Source organism: Ranitomeya variabilis, chromosome 1 (assembly GCF_051348905.1).
Source record: "Ranitomeya variabilis isolate aRanVar5 chromosome 1, aRanVar5.hap1, whole genome shotgun sequence".
NCBI classification, from domain to species: Eukaryota; Metazoa; Chordata; class Amphibia; order Anura; family Dendrobatidae; genus Ranitomeya; species Ranitomeya variabilis.
In genome coordinates this window covers 705,956,978-705,979,646 of record NC_135232.1, presented here as the reverse complement: position 1 = coordinate 705,979,646, position 22,669 = coordinate 705,956,978, and the positions used below count along the sequence as shown (strand labels likewise).

At 44.1% G+C, this 22,669-nt stretch overlaps 1 protein-coding gene across 1 annotated transcript in view; it reads left to right on the top strand.

The window, feature by feature from the left end:
• Positions 1-22,669, top strand: part of HHIPL1 (HHIP like 1) — a 54,812-nt gene that overhangs the window by 4,955 nt on the left and 27,188 nt on the right. Inside the window, exons 2-5 of the mRNA XM_077267349.1 lie at positions 14,425-15,071; positions 16,311-16,454; positions 17,627-17,955; positions 21,204-21,330. Coding sequence (XP_077123464.1) covers positions 14,425-15,071; positions 16,311-16,454; positions 17,627-17,955; positions 21,204-21,330 — 1,247 coding nt within the window. The remainder of the gene's footprint in view (positions 1-14,424; positions 15,072-16,310; positions 16,455-17,626; positions 17,956-21,203; positions 21,331-22,669) is intronic.

Genomic DNA, 22,669 nt, shown 5'->3' with positions numbered 1-22,669 from the left:
CGTGGTAAAATAGCTGCTAGGAAACCACTGCTAAGGACAGGCAACAAGCAGAAGAGACTTGTTTGGGCTAAAGAACACGAGGAATGGACATTAGACCAGTGGAAATCTGTGCTTTGGTCTGATGAGTCCAAATTTGAGATCTTTGGTTCCAACCATCGTGTCTTTGTGCAACGCAGAAAAGGTAAACGGATGGGCTCTACATGCCTGGTTCCCACCGTGAAGCATGGTGGAGGAGGTGTGATGGTGTGGGGCTGCTTTGCTGGTGACACTGTTGGGGATTTATTCAAAATTGAAGGCATACTGAACCAGCATGGCTACCACAGCATCTTGCAGTGGCATGCTATTCCATCCGGTTTGCGTTTAGTTGGACCATCGTTTATTTTTCAACAGGACAATGACCCCAAACACACCTCCAGGCTGTGTAAGGGCTATTTGACCAAGAAGGAAAGTGATGGGGTGCTACGCCAGATGACCTGGCCTCCAGTCACCAGACCTGAACCCAATCGAGATGGTTTGGGGTGAGTTGGACCGCAGCGTGAAGGCAAAAGGGCCAACAAGTGCTAAGCATCTCTGGGAACTCCTTCAAGATTGTTGGAAGACCATTCCTGGTGACTACCTCTTGAAGCTCATCAAGAGAATGCCAAGAGTGTGCAAAGCAGTCATCAAAGCAAAAGGTGGCTACTTTGAAGAACCTAGAATATAAGACATATTTTCAGTTGTTTCACACTTTTTTGTTAAGTATATAATTCCACATGTGTTAATTCATAGTTTTGATGCCTTCAGTGTGAATGTACAATTTTCATAGTCATGAAAATACAGAAAAATCTTTAAATGAGAAGGTGTGTCCAAACTTTTGGCCTGTACTGTATAAAAAAACACATACCCATTTAGACAGAGCTCACATCAGCTGTGGAAAACGGCATGTAATGGCGGAGAGTTCTAACTCCGGCATCTATGGCGCCGGAAGTGTAGTGAGCAAGGAAGGGCTTGCTTGAGTGTACTAAGAAGGCTGAAAGCAAACCACCGCGCATGCACGTGCGCCATCCATGAATGGAAAGAGATGCCACAGGTGTAGCAAGATGGTGGTACGTTGAGGCAGTGCGTAAGCGCCAGTGTTAAAGCAAAGCAGATACAAGTGGCGCCTGCGCATATCAATAAACACCTGAATATGTTTTAAAGGACCGGCACATTTGGTACATATGTGCCTAGTAATGCGTCAAAAGGTACAATTTACAAACCATACTGCAGTAGCGCTTGCGCAGGCCCCAGGAAAGCAGGGCTCCCACATTAAGAATAAAACCAAATATATGCAGACCCATATACATCAGGAAAGGGCACTGCTGAGTGTGCAATGATGGATGAAACTATGAACTATGAACACAGCACAAATGCGTGCACCATACACCTATGTGGGGGAAAACCCCCGCTATAACTAGATAATTATTTGTCAAAATATAATGCAGGTGTGCCGATTTACAGGGATACATGGTACAAGTGGCGCCGATATATAACAAAGGACCCTTAAAGCTGTTTAGAACAGCAGAACATCTGCCAAATGTATGCCTTGTAGTGCATCCATAAGTATTCTTCGCAGATGCTACCATGCTGACGCTTGCGCAAGCCCCAAGGACAGGGGTGCCTGCATAAGGCAAGACTATAGGGACAATAAGTCCCAATAAGCCACAACAAATACAATAGATTTAAGTGTTCTACCAAATGCGCGCAATGGAAAAATACTGATAGAGATAGATACAATCATAAAACACAAACGTTATGTAGTGTAGTTACAAAAAGTCCTTAATACATCATAGACGCTGGCTATATATAGCAATAATAGCACAGGAGAAGTCCGTCAATGGGGTGACGAGCTGTTCGGGCTAAAACGAGTAGATGAACTCAAGAGACACAGTATTAAGAAGTGCAATCACAGAAAGATTTTAATGCATCATGGAGCCCGGTTTTACATTAATGTAGAAGTAACAAGTGAAGTAAGAGCAGAGCACAGCGGTGACGTCACCGCTGTGCTGTGCTTTCACTTTACGGCATGCAGTCAGTCAGGGCGGGAAGCAGACTGCGAGGGCCCTGACGGACACCGGAATGTGAGTATGTACTGTTTGTTTGTTTTTTTACTTTTACGATGGTAACCAGGGTAAACATCGGGTTACTAAGCGCGGCCCTGCGCTTAGTAACCCGATGTTTACCCTGGTTACCCGGGGCCTTCGGCATCGTTGGTCGCTGGAGAGCTGTCTGTGTGACAGCTCCCCAGCGACCACACGACTTTCCAACGATCACGGCCAGGTCGTATCGCTGGTCGTGATTGTTGGAAAGTTGCAGAGTGTGACAGTAGTCCCACGATTCAGTCTGATGGTAGGACGTTGATAATGGCTGTGACAAAGATCGCGTCTCAAGCTTCTATCCCTTCTGGCTACCATGCATGGAGAATTTGAGACCAAGGAAAAAATTTTCTTGTCACTTAACAAAATGTCCCAGTTTTTAATCAGAACTTCCCGGATCTCAGACCATTGGTTATTGTAGGTAGTGATTAGAGAAATGGGATGAGTAAATTCACGTACCTTTTAACTAAAGAGGCGTTTCCTATCCTGTTGGAGAGCATGTTGGTAGGCAGAAGAAATCGTCCTCTGTGGATAACCCCTCTTTTTAAAGCGGCTGGAGAGATTCCTTGCATGATTTACAAAATCAGTTTTCGTGCTGCAATTCCTCCTCAAACGGAAGAATTGTCCCTTCGGGATTCCGTTCCTAAGATGGTAAAGGTGGAAACTTGTAAAATGTAGAAGGCTGTTAGTTGCCGTGGCTTTCCGGAACAGACTACACAAGATTCCTGAGTCAACAATGGAAATCCTGAGGTCCAAAAAATCAATAGAGGTCTCTGAAATGATAGATATGAGCTTGATGTTCAAATCATTACAGTTAAGATCTTCAATAAAATGATTGCAGTCCTCCAAAGAACCGGTCCATACAAGCAGAATATCGTCGATGTATCGGTGCCATATGAGAACATTGGAATGATACATCTGATGGTTATAGACTATTAACTCCTCCCACCACCCAAGAAACAAATTAGAATATGAGGGTGCACACCGAGCTCCCATAGCTGTGCCAGATGTTTGTCTATAAAATTTCCTATCAAATACGAAGTAGTTCTTGTCTAGTACGAAAAAAAGAAGTCTCAGAATGAAATGATCATGCTCTATAGAGCTCCCCGGAGATTTTTCTAGAAAGTAAGTAACAGCTCGCATACCTGTTTGATGTGCAATACTCGTATAAAGGGATTCAACGTCCATGCTGACGAGAAACATGTTGTTCGGTATTTCACAATTATCAAGCAGTTGCAAGAGATGCGTGGAGTCTCTGGTAAAAGATTTTAAGGAGGTGACCAGTGGTTGGAGAAAATGATCAACATAAATCCCGTACCCCAACTTTTATAGTTAAAACATAAAATCTTCTTAAAAGTCGGGGGTCTTCTTATACGCCGTGTGTCAGCTTATAGGGTGGGTGACCAATGTGCATATGGTGGAATGGAGTGGTCCCAATGAGGAAGAGAGGGGGCATCTCACAGGGAAGGTGTAAGTGGAGTATCCCCCTATCACCTCATTGTGGCAGCGATGCTCTCTGTGCTGGGGGGCGGCGGCAGCTCCTCTTTGTGCAGCATGGTGTCTCCGTGCTGGGGCCGGCGGTGGGTCCTCTTTGTGCAGCGTGGGGGCTCTGTGCTGGGGGGCAGCGGCGTATCTTTGCACAGCGTTGGGGCTCAGCCGGCATTTCCTCAAAGCCCGGAGGCCCCGGCAGCTCCATTGCTGCGATGCGGTGGCCTCCGGGAAAATGTCCGCTGGGGTTGGCGCATGCTCAGATTCAGATCTCGTCTCCCGAGATCTCGGGACGAGATCTGAGTCAGCATGTGCCGCCCCCACGCTGCACAAAGAGGAGCCACCGCCGCCCCCAGCACGGAGACACCATGCTGCCACAATGAGTTAATAGGGGGATACTCCACTTACTCCTTCCCCACCCACGATATGCACATTGGTCCGCACCCGCCCTATAAGATGACACCCGGCGTATAAGACGACCCCCGACTTTTAAGAAGATTTTCAGGGGTTAAAAGGTCGTCTTATACGCCAGAAAATACGGTACATGGCCGCTCAAATACGCTGCCAATGCCAGAGACTATGGGCCTACTTGGTGGTTCGCTGAGGGACTTATGAACCTTCAGCAGAGCGTAGAAGGTAGGTACAACCGAAAATGGTGTCGTTAGAAAATCCGCCTCTTTCTTGGACACAATGTTGTCACGAAGAGCCCTGTTAATAAGACAATCCACTTGGTCCTTAAAAAAGGCGGTGGGGTCAGACGGTAATACAGTGTAGCAATGAGCATTCCCATGTTGGCGTGTAATTTCTCTTAAGTATTGATCATGTGGCCACAAAACAACGTTCCCTCCTTATCAGCCTCATGTACCACAAATTCCTTGTTGTTTTTTAAACCTTGTAGTGCTTTGTTCTCATTTTTGCTGAAATTTTGTCTATGAGAATCCGGTTTCAATCTATCAATACCTCTGCAAACTGTGTCAAAGAAGGGCAGCATGGTGGCGCAGTGGTTAGCACAGCAGCCTTGCAGTGCTGGAGTCCTGGGTTCTAATCCCACCTTGGACAACATCTGCAAAGAGTTTGTATGTTCTCTCCGTGTTTGCGTGGGTTTCCTCCGGGCACTCCGGTTTCCTCCCACATTCCAAAGACATACTGATAGGGAATTTAGATTGTGAGCCCCATCGGGGACAGCGATGATAATGTGTACAAACTGTAAAGCGCTGCGTAATATGTTAGCGCTAAATAAAGATTGTTATTATTATAAAGAATATCTGGACCGCAGGAAATAAGGAGAAGTACGGGCTTGTGATGGAAGTCGCCTAGTAAATTTGTTTCTTGTATCTGAAGATTCATTTTCTTGCAAGAGATCCAGCAAGTCACGGAAGGATTGCTTCTCATTGTCAGGGAATGTGTCCAGTAGGGCCGGTTGGTGATAGAGAAGTTTAAAAGTTAGTTGTCGGCAGAAAAGGTACAGATCTTTAACCACAACAAATTTGTTAAGAGGATTCATAGGGGAAAGGAAAGGCCCCTCGATAGAACCTTAGTTTCCAAGTCCGACAGAACATAAGAGGATAAATTAATAATTTGTAAATTACCTGCTTGGGTATTTTCCTGTAGTGTGGTGTTTATCTCTTCTTTATGAATCTGGTTTCTCTCCTGTATGACGGTGACCAATTCTTGTATCCTCTGCCCCTCTTTCTGTTGTATTCTTGTTTTTCTGCGCCCCCTCCGGAGGCGCCTTCTGCGTCGCTGGGATCTGATGATAAAAAATGACTCGAGGACATTTCCTGTCCAAAATTACTTTCAACTGCCTTGCTTGGACCATCAAAAGAGGGGGTCTTTTATTACCCCGATGGACCCATTTGTATGCCCTGCCGTTATTGTAGTCTAATTTATCCCTATGAAATTTGTTTCTCTTTCGAGTGATGACCTCCTTTTCAAAGGAGTCAATCAAATTCTTCAATTTTAGTTGAAAGGATTCACCACAGTGTCCTTGTCAAAATCAACTAACTTGTTTTCACAGGTTTTGAGTTCATTATTTATTTTATTTAATAAAATCTGCTCATGTTCAATGAGCATATCTATCAGAATGGTGGAACATTTAGCAAGTCCGGTCTCCCAGGGTTTTTGAAAATCAGGGGCAGCTTCCCATGCTGGAAAGATTTGAATACGTAAATGGTGGGGGTACAAAGCCCGCTTTTTTTATACTCCTCCAGACTTCAAATGTTCCACCATATTTTCGTCAAATACTTGTGTAGCCCCAAAATTCTAGAGGCTATGGGGTCATGTGATCTCTGCCAGGTGACAGAGGCTATGGGGTCATGTGATCTCTGCCAGGTGATAGAAGATATGGGGTCATGTGATCTCTGCAAGATGACAGAGGATATGGGGTCAGGTGATCTCGGCCAGGTAATAGAGGATATTGGGTCACATGATCCTTGCCAGATGACACAGGATATGGGGTCACATGATACTGAATATGGGGTCATGTGATCTCTGCCAGGTGATACTGGATATAGGGTCAGGTGATCTCTGCCATGCGATGATACAAAAGAATATGATGAATATATTTTATGCCAGGCAGAATGTTTAACACACGAGATGGAAAGCCTAGCTATGATGGGTAATAGGGCGCATTTTCTTGGGGCAATGGGTAATAACCAAGTTTAAGAAATGCCATGCTGAAGTCTATGTAATAGGACAGGGTTAGGCTCTGTCTGAAGCATCTCTTGGCAGGCGTGTCCAATAAGATGTGAAGAATTCCCATTCTTGCTTCCAAAATTCCAAAAACAACAAAGAAGCCTTCCATTATTGAGAAGATAAACCAATTCTCTCAAGTATCAGAAGGTTCCTCGGTGACAGACGTTCAGTAATAGAAGGATCGGATATGTTGGATTTCAACATGCCTCACCTTTAGTCTCATGGAAAATAAACAACCAGAAATGTCTGGCAATGACTTCCCTCTTCCCATTGAAAAACACATGCATGCTCACACCATGAGGTGGGCAAGCAAAGTCCCAGCAGGAGGCAGAGCAACAGCTGATATATAGGACTGCTATAACAGCAGATCTGTTATGGCGCCAGATAAAGGATTACAAGTGTTATCATGCACTAACATGTGACTCATATGTTGCCAGAGGTGGTTACCAAGTGAGAGATTATCTACAATCTCAGGAGAACATCTCAGGAGATCACGTTATGTTCCAGGTCTAAAGGAGGAAAAAACAAGCATAATTTACAGTAAAATGTAAGAGAAGAAGTCTGAAGGATTAAAGGGAAATTCACAATTTCTCAGTCGCCCATGACAGCACTACCAGAGAGAGGGGATCCGCCCTTCAGGGACAGGAAACCTATAGGATAAAAGGGCGGTACCTCTCCCCTGCATCAGTTTGGTTTCCTGTCCCTGATGCGGAACCTCCTAGGAATCGGTACCTGAGAACCCGGAGCCGGCCAGTCGGGTTATGGCAGCGGGGAGGCCCCTGTTCCGGCTGGTGCGGTGTCCGAAGCCGCCACTGCTGGGACCGATGGGTCTGCAGAGTGCGCGGGGGGAAGCGCAGCCGCCACTCCGGATAGGAAGTAGGGGCTTCAGGGACCCGGACGCCAGGAAGACAGCAAGCAGATGGGCACTTCCGGGGTTGCCCCGGATATAGTGCCTTTACATTTCCGGGTCCCAGGCAGTGCACGCATGCGCAGAAGAGAAGGAAGGGAAAAAAAAATGGAGATCAGCGCTTTCCCGGTGAATCAGCTTTGGAGGAGGGGGCTGGTGTTGGCGCCAGGCTTAAAAAGAGGAGTGAGGAGCAATTCATTGCTGCATGCCGTCCACAGCTATGGAGGACAGCGATCAGCAGCTCCAGCCGCCGCAGCCACTACAGCCGCAGCAGCAGCGCCACCACCAACGTAAGCCAGATGTACAAAGGAAGAGGTCCTCCGCCGACACTCGCAATACCCGGTCCAGCAGCCATTCTACACAGCGTAGCAAAGGCTCCAGTGTTGTGAACCAGCCGACACCACCACCTACGGATCTGATACAGGGTCCTACACCTCCTCCAGAACCGGTACCTGTAGCTGCGCAAGATGGGTGAGTGATCTCCGTGAAAGTTCACTAGCGTAATGGGGTCCCCTCTTCTCTGTTTATTTTAGGCAAGGAAAAGAACGGGGAAAACTAAACACAGAACCTGCCCACTGTGTGAGAAACCCTTACCGCAGTCCTGGGATAAGAAGTTGTGTGATTCCTGTATAGGACAAGTCCTCTGTGAGGAAACCCCTAACTTCGCCTCTGAATTACGATCAGTAATAAAATCAGAGGTAGAGACAGCATTTAAATCCCTTAAAGGAGAAAATGTTAAGGAAAAAACACCCATACCCTATTCCCACTCCGATTCCTCTAGCTCTGATTTTGGAGACTCGGATAGACGGGATTCCTCCTCCTCTTCCTCAGATAATGAGAGTGGAGGTCGCCACTGCTTTCCTTTAGATGAAGTCGATGCGCTTGTGAAAGCAGTAAGATCGACCATGGGCGTCCTAGATCCCCAGGCTGACAAGACAGTACAGGACATAATGTTTGAAGGATTAGGCCAAAAAAAGCGCAGGGTATTTCCTATTAATGAAAACATCCAAGCCTTTATTAAAAGGGAGTGGGAAAAACAAGAGAGAAAAAACTCGTCAGTACAATCCCTTAAACGGAAATATCCCTTCGACGAAGAGGCTTCGACTTCATGGGATAAGGCCCCTAAACTTGACGTAGCAGTAGCTAAGGCCTCAAAAAAATGTGCTTTAACCTTTGGGGACACTGAAGGATCCTCTTGATAAAAGAGTGGATACCTTCCTTAAAGGGGCATGGGAGTCGGCAGGCGGATGCTTAAGGCCGGCAATAGCTGCCGCATGCACTTCTAGATCCCTAATGATTTGGATTGATAATTTGGAAAAACAACTAAGGGATGGCGTGTCGAGAAATAAACTAATAGAATCTATTCCCATGATTAGAGGGGCGGCAGCCTTTCTCGCAGACTCGTCTGCTGACTCTGTTAAACTCACTTCTAAATAAGCAGCCCTATCAAATGCAGCCCGTAGAACCTTATGGTTAAAGAGCTGGCCAGGCGACCTACAAACCAAACAGAAACTTTGCTCAATCCCTTGTGAAGGAACATTTTTGTTTGGGGAGACCCTGGATGATATTTTACAAAAAACAGGAGACAAGAAAAAAGGGTTCCCCATCCTAGCCGCACCATTTGCTAAACGGCCCTTTCGGAATAGAAAATTTTTCCGGAGACGGCCGCCAAGGGAGCAGAACAGATGGGATGATGGGAAAAGGAGAGATAGGGGATTCCTTTTCGGTAATTCCCCAAGAGATAAAAAGACCACTAAGTGACATCTCCTCCCGGGTGGGAGGGAGGTTATCTCAATTCCTCCCGGCCTGGGAAAAAAATTCAACCAGTGTCTGGATATTGAAATTGATAAAAATCGGGACTTCAAATAGACTTTACTTCTCTTCCTCCCCAAAATTATGTGGTCACCCCGCTAAAATCCTCTCCGCAACAACAACAGGCGTTAGAACAGGAAATTATGAAGCTCCTAAACAAAACTGTTATCCAGGAAGTTCCCACAGAGGAAAAAGGAACAGGTTTTTATTCCCTGTTGTTCCTGGTTCCAAAACCAGACGGAACCTTCCGCACGATAATAAATTTGAGGAAGCTGAACAGCTATGTAAAGAACCAAAGGTTCAAAATGGAGTCAATAAAATCAACAATAAAAAAACCTGTTTCTGGACTGTTTCATGATAGTGTTGGATTTCAGCGACGCGTATTATCACGTCCCCATCCACAAGAACTCCCAGCTCAGACTAGCAGTAGTCATGGGAGGGGAAGTAAGTGAATATCAATACAGAGCTCTTCCCTTTGGCATATCAGTGGCACCCCGCATATTTACCAAATTGATTGCGGAAATGATGGCCCACCTGAGAGAAAAAGACATTTTGATAATTCCATACTTGGGCTGAATTGCTTACAATCAGAAAGTCGTCCAACACTGTCGTCAACAATGCGACAGAGTGATAGAAACTCTGACAGAGTTAGGTTGGCTGATCAATCTTCAGAAATCAAAACTAGAACCGACCAGAGTTCAAGAATTTTTTTGCCTAACCTTGGACTGAATAACACAGGAATGTCGCCTCCCAGACCAGAAAAAAACAAAAAATACTAAACCTTGTCTCAAAAGCTCGCTCAAACCCTCGTATGACCCTAAGAAGGGCAATGTCTTTGCTGGGGTCCCTTTCTGCCTGCCTCCCGGCAGTCCAGTGGGCACAACTGCAACGAGACACCTCCAGTGGGACATTCTGAGGAATCAGAATACACTAAGGGGACGTCTAGAAGACCACATCACTCTAAATTCAACCACTATTCATTCCCTAGTTTGGTGGTTGCATCCCAACAACCTATCAAAAGGGGTCCCTTGGGTAATAGATGTACATCAAATAGTTACCACAGATGCCAGTCCCACGGGTTGGGGAGCTCACCTGGGCAACAATGTCACTCAGGGAATCTGGAGTGGTCAGGAATACAAAGCTTCCTCAAACCAAAAAGAACTCTGGGCTGTGGGCCGCGCTCCATTATCTTTCCTTCACAACCTACAGGGGCGTCATGTCAGGGTGTTTTCGGACAATCAGGTAGTGGTCGCCTATCTGAATCACCAGGGGGGGACCAGATCTCATACCCTTATGAAGGCCGCTTCTCAAATATTCAGTTTAGCGGAGAACAACTTCCTATCCCTTTCCTCACTACACATAAGAGGAGTAGAAAATCAGAAAGCAGACTTCTTAAGCCGTACCCATTTAAGGCAGGGGGAACGGATTCTGAATCAAAGCGTTTTCGATCAGATTGCAAAGCTTTGGGGGGTCCCTGTAATAGATCTTTTCGCCGATGTAAAAGACTTTTGTTCTCTAGACCCAAGGGGGGGGGGGGGGGGGGCCTCGGGCACTGGATGCATTCACAATTCCCTGGACTCAGGGTCTCGCATACGCTTTTCCCCCTCCTATACTTATTCCGGCAGTTCTGCGGAAAATCAGACAGGACAGGGCGAGAATCATCCGAATAGCCCCCTTTTGGCCTAAAAGGACCTGGTTTTCCTGGCTGAGGATGCTATCGGTCACCAATCCCTGGGTCCTTCCGGATCTTCCGGACCTCCTATCACAGGGACCGGTGCTCCACCCTCAGTCAGAGAATCTCCACTTGACAGCGTGGAATTTGAGAGGTCGCTACTAAAAGGAAGGGGCTTTTCGGATAAATTAGTTTCCACACTATTAAAAAGTAGGAAAACGGTAACCACCAAAATATACGGCAAAACCTGGAAAAAGTTTCTGTCCACCTCTGGGGTGAAATTACAAGATGAGGTCCAAATTCCTAAGGTGCTAGAATTTCTACAAAAAGGTTTAGACCTGGGACTCTCAGTAAGCACCCTGAAAGTGCAAATAGCGGCCTTGGGGGCATTATACAGTGAAAACATAGCTGCTAATCCATGGGTGACACGGTTTATCAAAGCTGCTATAAGATCAAAACCCATAAACATAAAAAGACTACCAACTTGGGACTTAAACCTAGTCTTGTCAGCTCTAACAGAACCCCCGTTTGAGCCTATAGATTCATTATCCCTTAAAACTTTATCACTTAAATGGCCCTTCTAACAGCCTTAACATCTGCCCGTAGAATAAGTGATCTCCAGGCCCTATCTGCAAAACCTCCCTTTACACAAATCCTGGATGATAGGCAGGGTCTGTTCTCAGGATAACCCTATCTACCCAAGGTTGCGTCCAAATTTCATAGATCCCAGGAGATAATCCTTCCTTCCTTCTGCCTAAATCCAAAAAAAATAAGAAAGAGGAAAAATTCCACACACTAGATGTGAGGAGGTGTCTAGCTCAATACTTAGAATCTACCCAGCGGCATAGGAAGGAAAGGTCTTTTTGTCTGTTTCCAGGGACCCAGGAAAGGACTCAAAGCTTCCAAGGGCACTATAGCACGCTGGATAACAGATGCGATAGCCTTGGCGTACTCGTCCACAGGAAACACAGTTCCCGAGGGGCTGAAAGCGCACTCTAAAAGAGCTATGGCGACCTCCTGGGCCGAAAGGTCGGAGGTATCAATAGACCAAATCTGTAAGGCGGCCACCTGGTCATCACCTTCAACCTTTTTTAGACACTACCGTTTAGACCTTCATCTGACTTAACCTTCGGAAGAAGGGTTCTGCAGGCTGTGGTCCCTCCCTAAGCAATAATCTCTGCAATTCTCTCTGGTAGTGCTGTCATGGGCGACTGAGAAAAAGCATAGTTACTTACCGATAACGGTATTTCTCAGAGCCCATGACAGCACCTGCTTATTCCCCCCCTCATCACGTGTGCGGTGAGCACTTTTATTTAAATGAAGTGTGTTTTTCTAATACAGGCACGGTGTATACCTGATAAGTAATATATTAAAAGTGTATATTTTTCTTGTTGTCACTAACCTGGAGGACCTCCGATGCTCTGTAAACCAAACTGATGCAGGGGAGAGGTACCGCCCTTTTATCCTATAGGTTTCCTGTCCCTGAAGGGCGGATCCCCTCTCTCTGGTAGTGCTGTCATGGGCTCTGAGAAATACCGTTATCGGTAAGTAACTATGTTTGTTTATGTCAGAAGATGCAATCGGACCATTCGTAGAGGCTGCTCAGAGTCCCAGGATTAATCTGTAGGGAAACCTGGCAGAGGCTGCTTGGAGTCCCAGGAATAATCTGTAGGGAAACCTGGCAGAGGCTGCTTGGAGCCAAATAAATAAGCTGTAGGGAAACCTGGCAGAGGCTGCTTGGAGTCCCAGGAATAATCTGTAGGGAAACCTGGCAGAGGCTGCTTTGGAGTTCCAGGATTAATCTGTAGGGAAACCTGGCAGAGGCTGCTTGGAGCACCAGGAAGACTATGTAGGGAAACCTGGCAGAGGCTGCTTGGAATCCCAGAAATAAACTGTAGGGAAACTTGGCAGAGGCTGCTTGGAGCACCAGGAAGACTATGTAGGGAAACCTGGCAGAGGCTGCTTGGAGCCCCAGGAATAAACTGTAGGGAAAGCTGGCAGAGGCTGCTTGGAGCCCAAGGAATAAGCTGTAGGGAAACCTGGCAGAGGCTGGGAAACCTGGCAGAGGCTGCTTGGAGTCCCAGAAATAAGCTGTACGAAAACCTGGCAGAGGCTGCTTGGAGCCCCGGGAATAATCTGTAGGGAAACCTGACAGAGGCTGCTTGGAGTCCCACAAATAATCTGTAAGGAAACCTGACAGAGGCTGCTTGGAGTCCCAGAAATAAGCTGTAGGGAAACCTGGCAGAGGCTGCTTGGAGCCCCAGGAATAAGCTGTAAGGAAACGTGGCAGAGGCTGCTTGGAGCCCCAGGAATAAGCTGTAGAGAAACCTGGCAGAGGCTGCTTGGAGCCCCAGGAATAAGCTGTAGGGAAACCTGGCAGAGGCCACTTGGAGCCCCAGGAATAATCTGTAGAGAAACCTGTCAGAGGCTGCTTGAAGCCCCAGGAATAAGCTGTAGCGAAATCTGACAGAGGCTGCTTGGAGCCCCAGGAATATTCTGTAGGGAAACCTAGCAGAGGCTGCTTGAAACTTCAGAAACAAACTATCTGTAGGGAAACCTAGCAAGAGGTTTTTATTTTCTCTGCAGTGCCTCCACAGGAGGAAGTGTTACATGATACCGAACAAAGTGAGGTCCTCCAGAACAAAATATACACTTTGTAGTCGTAATCTGCTCTAGCTAATTATTCAGGCCCATGCTGGGGGAATTACCCTTCACCCCTTTTATAACTCAAAAATGCCCTGAAGGCTATGCTAATAAAGGGCACATTGATCTCTCATAAAATGGAGTCCTCTAGAAAAAAAGAAAGGTCAAAAACATCATCCTCTCCATCTAATAGTCATGGACCCAAATGAAGCAATTACCACCACCCCTTTTGTAACTTTAAAATGCTGTACTGCTGCCTGTAACTTGCACGTCCAGCTAGACCACTGTGTCACATTGATTGATAAAAATGTAAACGGGGCAAGGCAGAAGCCGCAGTAATTACCTAGTAAATATTCAATGTAGACCTCCCTGAACAGCCTCTGGTTAAATTTTTGGCGGCAGATATCGTGTTTTAGCTCATTTTGTGCTTTTGTTCCCTCATTTTTACATGATGTATAAAAAAGTCTAATGGATTAACTTGGATGCCCTAAGTTATTTACCTAAGCCACCCACATTGCAGCCGATGGCCACCCACATAACCAGCCATGGCCCTCCACATAACCACCCTTGGCCATTCAAATAACCACCCATTGCCACCCAGCTAACCGCCCATGGCCATCCACATAACCGCCCATGGCCACCCACATAACCACCCATGGCCACCCACATATCGCCCAGGGCCATCTACATATTCGCCCATGGCCACCCACATAACCACCTATGGCCATAAGCATCCAGATATCTGCCAATGGCCACCCACATATCGCCCAGGGCCATCCACATATCTGCCCATGGCACTTCACATAACTGCCCTTGGCCACCCAGATAACCGCCCAGGGCCATCCATAGATCCCGCCCAGGGCATCCACATAACCGCCCATGGCCACCCAGATAACTGCCCATGGCCATCCACATATCCCGCCCATGACCAGCCACATATCGCCCAGGGCCATCCACATAACTTTTCAGGATAATTTGCCTGAATAGCTTTATACCACTCAAGTATGCAGAGTCCGTTGCTCATCTCTGTATTCTACGAATCTGTACAAAAAATGGCGCTGCTTACTTTTCCTTTTATTCTTTTGCCATTGTAGGAGTGCTCGCCGTATGCTGCTCACTTATACGATGCTGAAGACCCCAGCACACCCATGCGTTCAATGGCTGGCCTCTGTGAAGATTATTGCTCGGATGTCTGGAAAAAATGCAGATCGCTTTTTAGATACATGACGTCTGACAAAGATTTATTGGCTTTGGAAGGGAACATGGCCAAATTCTGCCGCCACTTGGCTCTAGACGACACCGATTACTGTTTTCCTCGTTTGTTAGTGAACACGAAACTCAACCAGAACTTGGGCTTGGTGACGGCTGACTCAGAGGGCTGTCTGCAGCTATGTCTGGAAGAAGTGGCGAATGGTCTCCAGAATCCCGTGGCCATGGTCCACGCCAACGATGGTACACATCGCTTCTTTGTGGCGGAGCAGGTTGGTCTAGTTTGGACCTATCTCCCCGATCGTTCCAGACTGGAAAAGCCATTTTTAAATATCTCCCAAGCCGTCCTGACCTCGCCCTGGGAAGGCGATGAGCGAGGTTTTCTAGGAATTGCTTTCCATCCAAACTTCAGACATAACGGCAAAGTCTATGTTTATTACTCGGTGGAAATTGGCTTTGATGAGATCATACGAATCAGCGAGTTCAGAGTTTCCGCTCACGACATGAACATGGTCGATCACAGCTCAGAGAGGTAATTTTCCGCAAGTATTCACCAGCGCTGCTCATCTGGGCACTGCGCCACTTGTCTGGAACCTCCGTGGCATAATAAAAACATAGCATTTTGCTGCCATTTTTTAGAGGTCCCCTCCTTTTACATAAATTTTATGCCAGGAAAATAATGGAAATGTGATGTCCGGGGGAATAATGGTTTCCTTTAATTTTAAGGCTTTGTGTGTGTTCATTTTGTGTTAAAGAGTTTACCATATGATCCTAATGTTCCCCCTCTAAATTAGGAGCCTGTAAAAAAAAAATATATATATCTATATATATATACACACTATATATATATATATATATATATATTTATTTATTTATATTTATTTTTAGGAAAGAGAAAAAAACAATGTCTCACTAAAAAAAGTGGCAATGCGGGTCAGAAATCGGCTGTAATCAGCGGGTACATTACATAAAAAATGATAGACTGTATGTTACATTAAAAGTATATTCCCACAATTGAAAGCCATTTCCTATCCATAGGAGAGGGGATAACTTACTGATCATTGGGGGTTCAATCTTTGGGACCCCCCAGCGATATTAAGAACTTGGCTCTGAAGAGCCACATTTTGAATGGGACAGAGGTCCCCATGGTCGCACTCCACACCACTGACAGTGGCCAGCCGTGATTCCTTGGAAATTATTCTGATGGACCCTCTTGACACTGTGTATGTCCACTATCACTGTATACCCAGGACATGTAGATTATTTGTGAATCATCCTATAAGAAATAGACCTTGGTGACATGATTAGCTCCAATGTCATCTGCTTATCTTCTGCTGGACCCTTGGGTCCACTAAGGTGTCAGAACCTGGGTCCATTTGAGGATCATCACAGCACGGTGGCGCAGTGGTTAGCACAGCAGCCTTGCAGCGCTGGAGTCCTAGGTTCTAATCCCACTCAGGACAACATCTGCAAAGAGTTTGTATGTTCTCCCTGTGTTTGCGTGGGTTTCCTCCAGGTACTCCGGTTTCCTCCCACATTCAAAAAAAGACATACTGATAGGGGATTTAGATTGTGAGCCCCATCAGGGACAGCGATGATAATGTGTGCAAAATTGTAAAGCGCTGCGGAATATGTTAGCGCTATATAAAAATAAAGATTATTATTATATTATTATTATTATCATCTTGCACTCTAATGGGACAGTCAGGGCATCTGATTGTAAGTAATGAGAATAAACATTTGAATTACTTAATTTTGCTGATATCATTAGGATAATCTTGGAAGTGGAGGAACCGGCCTCTAATCACAATGGCGGGGAGGTGCTCTTTGGAGATGACGGCTACCTCTATATATTTATTGGAGATGGAGGCATGGCTGGAGATCCGTTTGGAAAGTTTGGAAATGCTCAGAACAAGTAAGAACATTCATATATATCCTGAGGGAATTTGAACTGTGTTCTGTTTTTAATCATTTACTAGCTATGTGTCCTCCAGATACATAATACAATCAGTAGAACCTGGAAAGCAAGACAGAGTATATACCGTATTCAGCTTTACCCATTATTAAAGATTTTGTTTCCTTTTTTTTTCAGACTCTAGTAGGCTTTTTTTAAGTTTTTGTTCTAATGTCGCCCCCATCCTTGGTTCCGTTTCTCCAAAGTCTTGTTTGCCTAGAACCTTCTGGAGGACAAGGACCAATTGCCATTATGACTGTCATTATCGCTGACCTCTAGTCTTTGGTACAATTTTGGCTTATAATCAACATTTTGATCCCTTATTTTGCATTTTTTGGGAAGTGCGATGACCAAAAAATGGCAATTCTAGCACTTTTTCTATTTTTTTATTTTTAACATTTACCTTATGGGTTAAATAATTTAATATTTTGATAGTTTGATTATATACAACAATACCAAATATTGTTATTTGTTACGGTATATTTCTTAATTTTTAATTGAAAAAAAGGGGAGATTTTAAACATTTTGGGATTTTTTTTTTAAAGAATTTTTAAAACATTATTTTTGGCATTTTTACTTTATTTTTGTAGTCCCCTCCTTAACCTTCTCCATACGGAACATCACTGACTGTGCTGTGCAGTTACGAAAGGGGTGCAGAGAGGTTAAAGTGATCCTGAGCTGCAGTAAAAACATGCCATTTTTGGACTCAGGCAGCCATGTTTTTTTTTTAATTTTTGACAACCCCTTAGGATGGTTCATATGTTTATATTTCACAGTACAGACCGCAATGCCTGGACTGACCGCAGGTCTCCCCACCCAAACATAAAACCTCATAGACACATATGAGGCTCTAAGTATCGGTTGGAAGAGCCATTGCCAGATCGGGCATTGCGGTCTGAATATTTACCGTAAATTCCACTTGTGTGAACAAGGCTGAAAAAGGAGAATATTTCTTATTCAAATGCACGGGTAGAGAGAACGTGGAGGTCTTCACTTTTCAGAGCCCAAAAGAGGTAAGGAAGATGTTGGGCATTGTAGAGTGGGCACGCTCAGGTCAAACACTTTTTTTTTTTTCTTGCCTGCATATTTTTTTTTTTATTCTGTCTTCTCTTTTTTTCTCCTTTCATTTCCAGATCGACATTATTAGGCAAAGTCCTCCGTATTGACGTGAATCATAACAACCACGGACCTCTTTACCGAATCCCACCAGACAACCCGTTTGTCAATGACCCATTGGCCAGGCCCGAAATTTATGCATATGGGGTGAGGAACATGTGGCGCTGCTCATTTGATAGGGGAGACCCCCATACAAAGGAAGGGAAAGGACGCCTGTTCTGTGGAGATGTAGGACAGAATAAATTCGAAGAAGTCGACATTGTAGAGAAAGGAAAAAATTATGGCTGGAGAGCCAGGGAAGGCTTCAGCTGCTATGATAAAAAGCTGTGCGCCAATTCTTCTCTAGGTAATGACTGCAGATTGCGTGGCCGCACTTCTTCCAATCATGACTATATGATCTTTATTTATAGGGGAAATCCAATGAAAAGTTCACAAAAGGTTTTACTTTGACATTTTAGAAGCTGCTGTCTGTTATGGCTCCAGGTAAATAGGATTTTGGTAGGAACTGTGTAATGCTTAATTTATCCTGTTCCTGTGGGGGTGCTGCAGGGGAATTGAACGCTTTCTGCCTGGTTACCCCACTAATTAAAGCAGGATATCTCCCTTAATAGCATTAGAAGGGTCCCTAATGCCAACCTAACGGACCCTACTTTATAGCATATGTCAAGTCCGAACTTCCGCATTACGAAATTTGGGCATGTAGAATGTAATCCCAGGACGCCCTGCTGGCCCCCCAGACTGGCAAAAAGCGAGATCTCATGCTTTTAACAAATACGCCAATGCCACATTATGTATAAAGACGTTTTAAATACAAAAAAAACATACAAAATTGGATTCCCAGTTAAAAAAAATAATAATAAAAAAAGAGAATAATCAAAAGCATGTTCAGTTTTTCCACACCTGCAAAATTCCGATGTATAAAAATATATATATTTTTTTTAACCACTGAAAAAAAATATATACAAGTTTATCACCACGGCAATACTGACGTGGAGAATCATTTTTCCAGGTCATTTTTACCTCAGACTGAACTCCGTGGCGGAATTGCATTTTTTTGTTTTTTTTTTCGGGAGGGGTTTCAAAATGTTACTGCACTTGGAATTTTTTTTTCTGTTTTTCAGTACGTTATATGATAAAATGAATGGTGTCATTCAAACTAGAACTTGTCCTGTAGGAAAAAAAGAAAGCAAATGTTGTCAGAACAATAAAAGAGTTGTTTCTTGGATGAAATCAAAGACGCAAAAAAATTTACAAATTGTCTGGTCGGGAAGAGGGTTAAAAAATCTGGCTACACACTATTGACATACACCTCCAATAAAAAGCTCTGATATATGACACTGTAAGCGATATAGTGGCATAAATCACCCATAAGGTCTCATTGTAAAAACAGAGTAGATCGCACACTACATGAGGTGGAAAGTTTACCAGAAGCGGCAGCCTCGCATTCACATTGTGGAATGTTTTATTCATGTCAGGCCCTGACTGATTCTCTTTAAGAAATCTGCAGATTTCAGGGTCTGTGGTTTGAAGTCTCCTTAGCAACTCCCACCATTTCTGTGAGATTCTGAGATCACATCTTGGAGTATGCATGCAAAGTGCAGCAGTTTACTGCGAGATTTTCAACGAAGTCCCAAAGTCATTATGATCCGGCTAAGACCACATTGCCAAAATCTTCCCCTTTTTGGGATTTGATTGAAGACCGGATTTACTTTTTATTTTAAGAATGTGCAGTATGATTGGGGTAAAGAGGACATGTCTCACTTGCCATAAATATTTAATTTTTTTACCTTGTGTAAATGCCGCTGTTCTCCTGAATTCGGCTCTGTTTTTCTTTTGTTTCTACGTCACTCGATTCCTGAGATATGGCCCCTTCTTCCTAGTATGTAAATCTAGACTCTTAGGCCAAGTGGGCAGGGTCTTCTTTGTGTTCCAAGCCCAGTTGCCTAACAAGACTTAGATTTATATACAGGGAAGAAAGGGCCATATCTGAGGAATAAAGAGGCCCAGGAACAAAAGAAAAACAGCGCCGAATTCAGGAGAACAGCGGCATTTACACCAGGTATAAAAAATACATATTTATGGCAAGTGAAGGATCCCCTTTAAAGGTAACCTGTCTCATGATTTAAACTTCCCAAACTATCAACTTAGGCCCCTTTCACACATCAGTTTTTTGCCGTCAGTCACAATCCGTTGGCCCGACGGATCCGTCGCATATTGTGAAAAACTGATGCGATTGATTCGTTTTTTGGCTGGATCCAACTATTCTGATCTGGTTAATTGGATCGGAGCATGCTCAGTTTAAAAAAAACTGAATCCATAGGCTTTCATTCTAGCAAGCGACGGACAGCGACGGATCCATCGCTGTCCATTTTTTCGATGTACACAAAAAGCGTTACTTTGTCCGTAGTCTCCGGCCGCCGGACAAACAATTTTCAATGGATCCGGCAAACGACGGATGAAACATGAGGCCATCCGTTGCTAATAGAAGTCTGAGAAAAAAACGGATCAGTTTTTTCAAAATTTGCCAGATTACGACTGATGGCAAAAAAACCTGATGTGTGAAAGGGGCATAAATGATGTTCTGCCCCCTTTTCTTCATTTCTAGCATGCCTCTGATGATGTCCCTGTCAGGATTAACTTTGTGCCCAAAGTCAACTTGTTTAGTAGTCCCACCAAAGGCAGTGTAATCGCACCTACCTTGGTGTGATTGTCATCTTCCACGCAGCCCTAAGTCATCCTGAGCATGCATGCAAACATTCATTTTTCCTGGCCAGGGTTACACAAGGCTGCATGGCGGACATCAATCTGGATACGTCACTGCCCAGATGCCTGGCAGAGGCTAATTTATGTTCACAACTGTTATAAAAGTTGATAATAGTCATGTTAAAAATGCAGGAGAGGGGCAGAATATCGCCATAGTGGTAGTTTAGGAGACTCGAGTGGCTGAGTCTATATTTGCTGCACAACACATGGGATGTTTAATACAGACTTCCCCTTTAAGATGCTTTTGTTTTTAACTGTGTGTGTAGTTACTTAGTACATTAGATTTGGTAGCCATAGGCCTTATTCCAACGGCAGCAATGGGCTGTTGATTGTGCATAGCAACCAGTCACAGCGCAGCTTTCATCTCATATTCTGCTCTTAAGAAATGAAAGTTGTACTGTGATTGGTTGCTATGGACAACACAGATACAATAATGCAGCTCCCATTGCTGCCGTTATGAATGAGACTTAATGGTTACCAAATCAAAATTTTGTAACTGAAGGCATGTTAAGAGGGGAAGTCTAATATTTAAGATGTTTTGTTTTATTAATGTGTGTATGTTAAATTTGGTAACCATAAGGCCTTGTTCAGAACGCAGCAATGGGGGCTACACTTTAGCAACCATTCACAGTGCCACTTTCATTTTTTATGAGCAGAATTTCAAATGAAAGCTGCACGGTGATTGGTTGCTTTGGTCAACATAGGCAACTGTTCACCCCCTGCAGCGCTAAGAGACAGAAATTAAATAACAAAAGCATAATTTAAGTTTTTTTTTTACCAGTTTATATGTTTGTTTATTTTTTTTTAATTACTGAATATGTTTTTGTGCAGATGACGTTCTTCCGATTTATGCCTACCCCCATAAAGTTGGAAAATCCGTCACTGGCGGATACGTGTACCGCGGCTGCGAGTATCCAAACTTAAATGGACTTTATATATTTGGAGATTTTATGAGTGGGTACGTTTTTTGCTTTCCTTATCAAGTGCTCTAAGCTTCAGTAATGCAGCGAGTAATCTGCTTTACGATAATCCGAAAAGTCTCACCCTCTGTACAACTTCAGAATAATGTGGGATCGCACAAGATCAAAAATGAGAGATTATTAATAAGGAGATTTCTCTGGAGAAAATCAGTGATAGCAGCAGATGTAGAGGGGTCGTCTCATCACACAGACCCCATTTTTATAATTGAGATCCACTACGATGATCAGCTGATTGGGAAATGCAGTATTAGGGCAGCTGCAGACGAGGGTATTTTCAGCCCTAGTGCGATCCGAGAAAACATCGGATCATATGCGGACCAATGATAGCCTATAGGGCCATGCACATGTCCAATTTTTTTCCATGGACAGGAAAAAAATTGCTGCATGCTCGAGTTTGATCCAATTTTCGTATCGCAAGTAAATAAGTGCTGGGGAAACATCAGACTGCACTTGGATGACATATGAGTGCAATCCGATTTCCATGCATTCACAGAATGGAGAATTTTTTTTGCCATATTCTTATCTGACAAAATCGGAGCACACTGTGCTTACACTCTGATCAGCATGTCATTAGCATAATTGGCCCAAATCTCTCGGATGAGAGAATCCAGGGCCATCTGGACCTGGCGTTATTCAGATCAGTGGCCATCTATTTATAGGGTTATTTAAGTGAATGGTACCAGCTGCAAGTTTCCTGTACTTCCAGGATATGCAATGTGCATGGAAAACTCAGAATCATTGGGGGTCCCTGATTTCAGGCCCTGACCAGTCCGAAAATGATTTATGAGATGTGAACAGCTTCTTTAAAAACAAAGGGGCAATTCAGCAATGAATTTGTACGTCCTTTTTTTTTTTTTTTTTTTGCAGCATTTTATTATACGTTTTGCATGTTTTTCTTCCTTTTTTAAAACTCTATCACTTTTTTTTGTTCTTCAATAATCATTTCCAGCAGTTTTCTTCCAATTCATAAATTTGCAATTTTATGTCTTTTTTTTGGCACAAATATAATTTTTTGCTAACACGTGTCATTTAAAAATTTTGGTTAATTTTTAACTCTAAAAAGGCACAAAAAAAGCTTCTTTGTGTTGACAGAATATTCATCTAGTAATGTGCGCCATTACGATGAATTTGGAACAAAATACATCTAGGCAAGAAAAGACCAAAAAAAACCGAATTAAACAAAAAAAAAAATGCAAATGAATCGGAGTCAAAGTTTCTTATCTAGAAATGTGTGTTGCAGTCTTGGAGGCAGACAGTCATGTCCATGTCATACAACCATAATAGATTTCCAGAATTTTGGAGTTGTTTCTGAATTTT